Source organism: Tachypleus tridentatus, chromosome 8 (assembly GCF_004210375.1).
Source record: "Tachypleus tridentatus isolate NWPU-2018 chromosome 8, ASM421037v1, whole genome shotgun sequence".
Lineage (NCBI taxonomy): Eukaryota > Metazoa > Arthropoda > Merostomata > Xiphosura > Limulidae > Tachypleus > Tachypleus tridentatus.
In genome coordinates this window covers 143617248-143626761 of record NC_134832.1, presented here as the reverse complement: position 1 = coordinate 143626761, position 9514 = coordinate 143617248, and the positions used below count along the sequence as shown (strand labels likewise).

At 35.8% G+C, this 9514-nt stretch overlaps 1 protein-coding gene across 1 annotated transcript in view; it reads left to right on the top strand.

Moving 5' to 3' along the window:
- Nucleotides 1-2554: 2554 nt before the first annotated feature.
- The window catches only part of LOC143223658 (uncharacterized), a 33922-nt gene continuing 26962 nt past the window's right edge, over nt 2555-9514 (top strand). The window contains exon 1 of the mRNA XM_076451901.1: nt 2555-3772. Coding sequence (XP_076308016.1) covers nt 2717-3772 — 1056 coding nt within the window. The 5' untranslated portion in view covers nt 2555-2716. The remainder of the gene's footprint in view (nt 3773-9514) is intronic.

Genomic DNA, 9514 nt, shown 5'->3' with positions numbered 1-9514 from the left:
TAAAACTTTTTTATATAAACCATCATTTGTAATAACTATTATTAGAAATTGTATTGTTTTTTGTTTATATATTTAAATATAGTTGTGTTAAAGTTGTGTGTATTAATCTTGTTGACAAATATCATAAGTTTGATACACATTAACATTTAATTAAATTCTAAGTTAAAAATAAAATTTCCGGCTATTTGAAATCTTAATACCAAGTACACGTAACATAATAAATCGGAGACTTGTCCGAAATAAATTATACAACGTAATATAACGGATTTAATATTATCTATGCTTGTTTCAGTTTAATGTATATTTAGAAATCTATGTAACTTATATTTTTAAATGTGTATTGCGCAAATACCACCGATTCTCTAAATTTGTAGAAAATTCACAATAGTAAGAATCAACAATGTATTTTTTACGAAAGCGCTAACGTATTTTTGAAAATCGTTGGGCCAACTAAACTTTCTAGAACTCCGCCTAAAGATTATAAATCGATGCGCCAAGAGACAATAATATAATATTGTTTGATCGCTGCAGTCAGTATACTATAAACCTCGGAAGCTATAATTGTGATAAACGCTTATTAATCGGAAAACTACAAGTATATGACCTTGAACATTTATAATTTCGAACATTATAAACCTTTCAACTTCAGATAATTAACTTCAAACGTTAGTATTTCTACGAAAACATTGCATAACTTCAGCGAAAAACTCGCATGTGAGCAGCGAAAGATTGTTTACCTGTTAAGTGAACTGTGCATATATCACTATTGAATTATTCGTTCGCCGTGAACCGTCAATAAAATATTCAGTTCCAGACCAAACAAATTAGTTTTGTTTGTTTGTTTTTTAAATTTCTCTCAAAGCTACACGAGCAGAATTTTCATAAATCTTATACAGATTTTCGTGTATATTTTACAAAGATATTTCATAACTTTTACAATTATTTTAGCAGACTATCATTAGCTTTTTACTTAGTGTTACTGTAAATTTTGTTTCTATGTGAGAACTTTTATTGAAGTTAGCACTTTCAATTTCTGGTAAAGTTTTATATATTTTTGTGTAGTTTTATTTACTGAGAAGTTGTCAAGTCCTTTTTTAACTTTAAAACTAGCTTTAGCTTTTATTTTTGCAGGTACCATTTGGTTTTCAATCATAACTTAAGTTTATCAGTGAAATAATAATGTATAAGTTACTCCATAGAATAGTTGTGTCTAGGTTTTTATTTGAAGTATACATTGATATTATCTACTAAAGTTGAGTCAGAGTTAACTCTCTGTGTTACATTTTGACCTAAGGACTCTTTCCTTTTATAAATATTTTATTTCTATATGCTGGCTTACGTTATGCACGTCATATGCACAAGTAAGGCCTTACTTATTACTTAATAAAGTATTTATTGCTCTCCCTAGTCATTCACTTTTTTTGTTTCTGATATAAACATGAACACATGATTATTCTAATAATATTTTTGTTTGATTTTATGTAAGTGCCAATGTTTAAATTAAAGATTAATTTGTTCATGTAAATCCGTGTGTCTTGTCTCATTCTCTGTGGCACAACTCTTAACACCTGTCGGGAAACACAGACGCAGATAAGATATGCGAAGTTCTTGTTGTGGTCCTGGACTTTTCTAATTTGCTGGGAAACCTTAATATACTACATTTCTGTTTCTGGGTATCTTGTTCTGTCTTTCCTGCAAATTGCCAGTTAGCAAACACATCTTATGTAATATCACAACTGGGAAAGTATTATTTGAGCGACTCTTTGCAGGAATTCTGAAAATACTTCTTTTTAAAAAAGCAACAACAAAAAACAAACTTTACATTTAGCTTTAAGGTAGCAAGTACATACTACTGTTTGGTACTACACTGCTGGTCTAATGGGGTACATAAAGTTTGTTTGCTTGTTTTGAATTTTGTGAAAAGCGACATGAGGGCTATCTGCGCTAGCCGTCCCTAATTTCGGAGTGTAAGACCAGAGGGAAGGCAGCTAGTCATCACCACTACCGCTAATTCTTGGGATACTCTTTTACCAACGAATAGTAGGACTAACCGTCACAAAATAACGCCCCCACGGTTGAAAGGGCAAACATGTTTGTTGTGACGGGTATTCGAGGCCGCGATCCTCAGATTACAAGTCGAGCACCCTAACGACCTGGCCATGCCGGGCTGGGACAATAAAGAAGGAGAAGAAAAAAAATGCGAAGTTATAATGTTGCAGCTAATATATATATATAAGTGGTTGTGTGTGAATATTATTAGTTTAGATGTTAACAAAATAATTCAGTTTTGAAGATTTAAAGTTTAAATAAAAGCACAATTGATAAGATACAAAATGATTTTAAACTTTGAAATTTCTTTTCGAAAACATATTTCGGATATTTTCTTTAGTTAGAATGAATTACAAAATATAACTTAAAATGACAACATTAACAAATACAACAATTGTATTGTGCTTATTAAATTTTAAATATTACATTCTTTATATTGTACGACATATCCATCCCCTGTTTATACATAATATTTCAAAACACATATCCAGCAGGTGTCGCATTCATCAAATGAATTCGAAATGTAATACAAGATTGAAATATAAAGTAGTGTGATATGTGATTAATGTTTTAGATTTCGTTTATGTTTATGACAGGATATATGTCATACATTTGATTAGTGCGATCGTATCATTTTAATGTTTGTTTAATACTCTGTGCTTGGCAAATGTTTTCTCGAGTATATGAATATTTTGGAAAACTGCATATCCTTGAATGTCGAGTACCCGGGAAGTCACACAGTTCCTTTGATTCGAAAACAAACTCGACACGTGTACTTTTAAATTTGAGGAGCGTTGTTTATGGGTTTTCACTTGATTCAGAAAAAAGAACGTATAAAATTTCACCATGTTTTGCCCACCAGATATACGCTGACAGTGTAAATGTTGGGGACAAATTTTCAAAAATTGAAAGTGTAGTTGACGTGGTTGATTGTACCAGTGGTTTAGTAGCAGATTTTCCTACATTTTCAAAATCGATTTATATTGTTTTACAATTGCGAAAAGACAACTCTGCTGTGTTAAAATTGTTTAAATTTACAAATGAATATCGTGACATATCCGCAAAGGCAGATAATGAAAGACTTCAAGAATTTGTTGAGATATACACGTGTGATGTTAGTGACACGGAGTTAAAAACTTGTTCACCACAGACATTGTCTCTCTGTGATGGACCACACATGATATGGTGTGTAGAAAATAAACTGAATGTCTTTTCGTCTGAGAAACAAGAGCAAAAGCAGTTTATATTAAAAAGTACTTCAATGGAAAATATTATGTTTGTTAAACCTATTTTAACAGAGGATGAATTATTTATTGTCAGTTCTGGAAGAAATTCGAACTTTGGTCACCAGGATAAAGAAGTAATGTTTCTAGTTTTGCAATGGAACAGTGACGAAGTTTCATTTCTGCCAGGAGATTTCTTTTTTCCAGAAGCTTATAAGTCTTTAGTCACTGCAATAAAAGTGTACTTTATAACCTCCATGGAAGATTCTATTGAAAAAAAACATTTTCATAAATTTGAATACAACACTACAATTATGTGTACAAATTACAAACAGTTCAATGTTTTTGTGCATGGGTGTATAAAATACTGTTGCCAGATCCCATTCTCAGATGTATGGAAAATTACTAAATGTTCACTGCTGAATAAGGAATGCTTTTTACTGCAGTCGGTTAAAAGTAAAGCTTGTGTGGTATCCAGGAGGAACGATGCACAAGTACAGGTGCAGTTACTTAGTTAATGCAGTTTATGAGATTGCTTGTGATTTTAGATAACAAATAAGATGAACTTAGTTATGCATCCTGGTACTTATTGTATGTAGCTTTAAAATCTATGTATACAGTGTGTCAGAAAAACCTGGAATTGTAAGTGGCATGCAGCTTTTCTTAATTTCAGATATGTGACTGATTATAGCACTATTGAAACATGAGATGGTGAAGTTAATCCTGCTTTTAATCCATATTTGTTTTGAATTGTAAGAAAAGCATGTTGAACACAATATGTAAAATTTGTTGAAGTGCAAATGGTTCCAGACTTTTTGGACACCCTATATAGTTTAATATAGGTAGGGTTTGCATTAATGACGCAAATTTGAGTTGTATTTAACATTTGAGTATGTAGAATAAAACTGTATGTTAGTGTTACTTGTAATGTAATCTTTTTATAGTTAATAGATAAAATACTATAAGGTTAAATGTTAGGTACAGGAGTTACTTAAGCACTGAGAAAAATCAAATGGATGTAATAAACTCTTTAACATTTGTTTGTGTTTTTAGCAATAAGACAATGTTAAACCTAAAATTATATTTTTCATACATATTTCTGTATTGTAGCAGTAAAGTCATGAAATATTTATTATTATTCATTTTTATCTGTGGTAAATGAAAGATATCTTACTGTATACAACAAGAAACAAAGAAGTATTTGATTTTTTATTGAATTATGCTAACTAAATAATAATAATTATCCTGATGTATGTCATAAATGAAAGAAAGCGATCATGAAGAAGTTTACTTTTGCCAATATATTTGCTGTTAATGTATCAGACTTAACATTGTAGTAAAGTTAGAGTACTGTGTTTTGTGTGATGCAGCTGAGTTTATGTTTAAGATATTTGATGCTGCAGAATCAAATGCTGTTACTCAGTTAGTGACATCATATATTGCATAAATTTTATTGAATATTAACCTTACTGCACTATTTAAACACTAGTTTACATGTGCATTTTTATCATGGATATCTACCCCAAGAGTGTTTGATTGTATGTTGTAATTTTGTCATACTGTGAAAAGTTAACTTCCTTACAATGATCGTGTTGATGGTTAATATTAGGTGTGACAAAGTTACTTTACAGTTGGTATCATACAACTAGTACTGATGAAAAAATTATATAACAATTGAAACCAATTAAATTATATTTTACTTTAGATTAACAGTTAGAAATTAAACTATTTTTTAAATGAAAGAGCTATGTAGTAACTTTTTATACACGTTACATAAATGTAAAGTTCACTGTGCAAAATACAGCTTATTTAACATATGGATAACAAGGGCCCTGTTAGCACATCTAGGCTGTCTCATCCATTAAACTAAACTGTATAGAAGACTGAAAGCCTGCACTTATTATTCATGTATTTATCAAGCCTCTCTTTAAACTCTCTTAACTATTCTACATCCACTATATGTACAGGCAGCCTTTTCCAAGGGCCAACTATCATAAGAAAAATAAAATTGTCTTAACTAACAATAACAATAATTTACATTTGTATTTCTCTAGTCTTCTTGTTCTTGCCATTCAGTACTGAAAAAGATGATTCAATGATACTGTCAGTTTCATTAACATTATTCAACACCTCAATCAGATGTCTTCTACCTTTATGCAGAGAAAACAATTTCCTATCCATCCAGTACCATCGTTGTGACCCTTTTTTGAACCTTCTTCAACAAATTAGTGTTATTCCTAAGTTAAGGAGACTATGACCAAACAGAAGATTCCAAATATGGCCTAACCAGTGACCTATATGTTGCATTTATAATCTCTAGCTTTATATTCAATATTTGTTAATACAACCTAAAATCCTATTTGGCTTACCTCCAGCAGCAGCATACTGATTGAATGGCTTGAGAAATCAATCAACTAGAACACTAATATCCTTTCCTTTCATAACCCCTTGGTGTGGATTGCTGTACGTGGTGAGGGGACCTCCCAGGGAAGGTTCTGTTCTTTCAGTTTACTTCCTTTGGGATCTAAACATTCACCCATGTGTTTGCTGTGCGTGGTGGCCCGTAAAGGGGAGGAGAGGACCCTGGTGGTTGAGGGGTCCAACCCTAACACACCACTTTATCCTTGAATTCCTGTAGACGGGCAGCCTTGGGGTGGCTCCCCTTGGGTCATTCGGGTAGTCCACTTGGGTTAGGGTCAACCAAGTACCAGTGTTGGATGTTCTTAGGTATCTGATGCTGGTGTTTGGGTATATTGCTCATGAAACCTTGGCATTGCTGCAGTGTCCTTGTTTGACTTTGTAGTGTGTCTTCTTGTGGGGCTTCATGGTGGGTGGGGTCAGTGGGCACCGAAATATTCCTATTTTTATTGTGGATTCTCCAAATAAAAACTTAAAATGAAATAGTGAAAAAACAGTCCATAGGTAAATGACCACGTCTTGAAGACTGATCAGCAATCTTCAATATCTGTATCACCAGTTGTACCTCATTTTCTCATCCTACATTCTCTTTCAGAGAAACTTTTAGGGCAAATGTCCTCCTTTCTTATTCAGAAGGGATTGGAGGGACTTGCTGGCTCTCCAAAGTCAGTAAAGAAGCTTCAATCTGGAGACATATATTGGTTGAAACATCCACACCCCTACACAGTGAACTCCTCTTGAATTCAAAGGCAATTGGGATATACCTATTGAGGTTACATCTCATGCTACTTTGAATTCATCATGAGGAGTTATTGTTGAGATGGATTTGAAGAACATCCCCGAGTCAGAGATTCTCACTGGTTTCTCCACTCAAAGAGTTTCTGCAGTGAGGAGTACCTCCACTCACAAAGATGGAGTTACGATGCTGACCAATGTCCTCATTTCTGACATATACATCACCACGTCCACCCGCCACCATCACAGCAGGTTATCTTAATTGCAGGGTACGACCATACGTTCCAAACCCTCTCCAATGTTTCCAGTGTCAGCGGTTCAGTCACTTAAAGACGTCATGTCGTGGTTCCTTGATGTGTGCTCATTGAGGTGGCAAGGACCATGATGCCTATGAATGTGAAATGGACCCTCATTGCATCAATTACAATGGCTCTCACCCATCCTACTTTCGTTCTTGCTCTAAATGATTGGAAGAAAAACAAGTGTAGCATTTGAAAACGATTCATGACATTACTTATCCTGAGGCTCGATTGTTGCTGTCCATCACTTCATCTTGGATGTATGCTGCTGCACTTTGTTCCACTACTATAGTAGGAGTGCAGATGGATCTCTCTGTGCCTTGTAAAAGAATCGTTCTCAAAACAAATGAAAAGTCTTTTGACCTCCATGTTTAAAAAAGTTGACGAATCAACTTAACACTCACCTCTATGCCTTACAAACATTCCAACAAATCCCAAGATCCACTTTCTTTTGTTCTGGGTGCAGGCATTTCCTCAGATACATCTTCTCCCACCCCAAGATGCAAAACTATCATTCATTCATGTCCTCAGTAGCTGGAATCCTCTCCCAACAGCAAAGACCTGCCCAATCAACCCAGGGCAGGATCCATGGAGGTCAATAGACCCCCTCGAATAAAAACCATGAAGAAAAAAGGCATGTTTGTAAACAAAAGGGTTCTCCACCAAATTTGCCTACACATAAATAAAAATGGCCATATTGATACAATGGAAATGTTGAAGTTTATGTTTTAATCTGGATGACATCGAAATACGGATTGCTTCCTGCCATCCTGTATGTCTTTCCTTTCAGGAAACATTTCTGAAGCCTACCGATACCGTTACATTTCGGGGGTTTTCTTTGTACAGAAATGGCAGGCTGTGTGATGGATGAGTGCATGGAGGGGTGGCACTGCTGGATGATCAGCATGTGCCCACCTTGTCTTTCCCACTCAACACACCCTTGGAGGCCGTAGCCATCCATGTTTCCTTGGGTCATACCATCACTGTTTGTTCTCTCTACCTGTTGCCTGGAGAAACCTATGATCAACCAGACCTTGATGTTCTCATTGAACAGTTGCTGTCTCCCTTTTTAACCCTGGAGGACTTTAATGGACATCATCCCCTCTGGGAAGTGCTGATATTGATAGGATAGGATGCTCCCTAGAGCATATGATTAATCTTCTACTTATTTCCATGCATCTAGTCAGTACTTTACTGCTTTTTATCTCTCAGTTTGATCCCCTTCAATATTCTCCCACTTTTCATGGAGGGTTGACAATAACCCACAAGGCAGTGATAATTTTTTTATAAATTTGAGAAAGACTGGCCATAGTCGATGCCACTCGACCTGCATGACCAGGTGGAAGCTGGATCAAGCAAACTGGCCCTCTTTCACTGCTCTCGGAGAACTTGATCCTGCCTTCATCTGTAAGCCATCAATAGACGACTGCATGGCAGCAGTAACTGACTGTATTATACAAGCAGCTGCTCAGTGTATCCCTAAAACCATGACACAGTTTCCATGATGTCCTCATCTGTAGTGGAATCCTGCCTGCCACATGGTATGAAAGGCTCAAAAACAGGCCTGGGATACTTTTTGTAGATATCCCACACTCTTGCACTGCATTGCCTTCCAGCAGGCTTGTGCACATGCTCCGTGGGTAAGACGTCAAAGCCAGAAGGAATCTTAGATTAAGTTCACAACCAGCATATCATTTACTACCTGTGTATAATTCTGTCTCCCTCTTGATCTTGCTTTCTCATGTCCAGGAAGTAGCTGATACTCGGATCATCGCCAGTACTCTAGGTGAAAGCTTTTGCCGGGTATCTAGCACTTCTGCTTTTCCTCCACCTTCTTAGCCATCAAGACCTGGGCAGAGCAATCATCTTTTTCCTTTTCAGCTGATTGTCTCTATGACTATAATCCTCCCTTCACATTGGTGGAATTCAAACTGTCCCTTCATCGGTCTGGCAGTGTGTTGGTCAGATCTGATGATGTACTTTGTGAAATGTTATGTCATCTATCTCCTGCTTCTCTTGCTATTATTCTGATTGTTTTTAACCATATGTGGCAAGAGAATGTTTTTCCTGACGCCTGGCACCTGGCTATTGTCCTACCTTTCTCTAAGCCTGGGAAGGATCCCAAGATTCCTTCAAACTACATTCAATTTGTTTTGATGAGCTGTCTCTGTAAGACCTTTGGGAGGATGGTTAATGCTTGTCTTGTTTGGATCCTCGAATCAAAAAAACTTCCTCTCGTCCACCCAGTGTGGGTTCTGATGACAGAGCTCTACTATGGACCACCTGATTCAACTTGAATTGTCAATCATAGAAGACTTTCTCGAATGACAACATCTTGTATCAATATTCTTTGACATTGAGAAGGTTTGTGATACAACATGGAGGTATAGCATTTTGTGAGACCTCCATATATATGGGTTACGTGGCCATTTGCCCATTTTTATTAAACATTTTTTAATGGGCAGGAGATTTCAAGTTTGTGTGAGTTTGACATTTTCCTGTTCTTTTCTACATGAACTTGAAGTCCCTCAGAGCTGTGTTTTGAGTGTCACACTTTTCAATATAAAGATTATGGCCATCACTGAACAACTCCCTCTTACCTTTGGTAATGGGCTCTATGTCGACGACTTTCACATCTCACGTCAGTCATCAAACATAAGGTATATTGAGGAGCAGCTACACACTGCCCTCAATCATTTACTGAAGTGGACCACAGCAAACGACTTTAACTTCTCTTTCTCTAAAACTGTTTGCATTCACTTTTACCACCAACAGGGTATTCACCCTGAT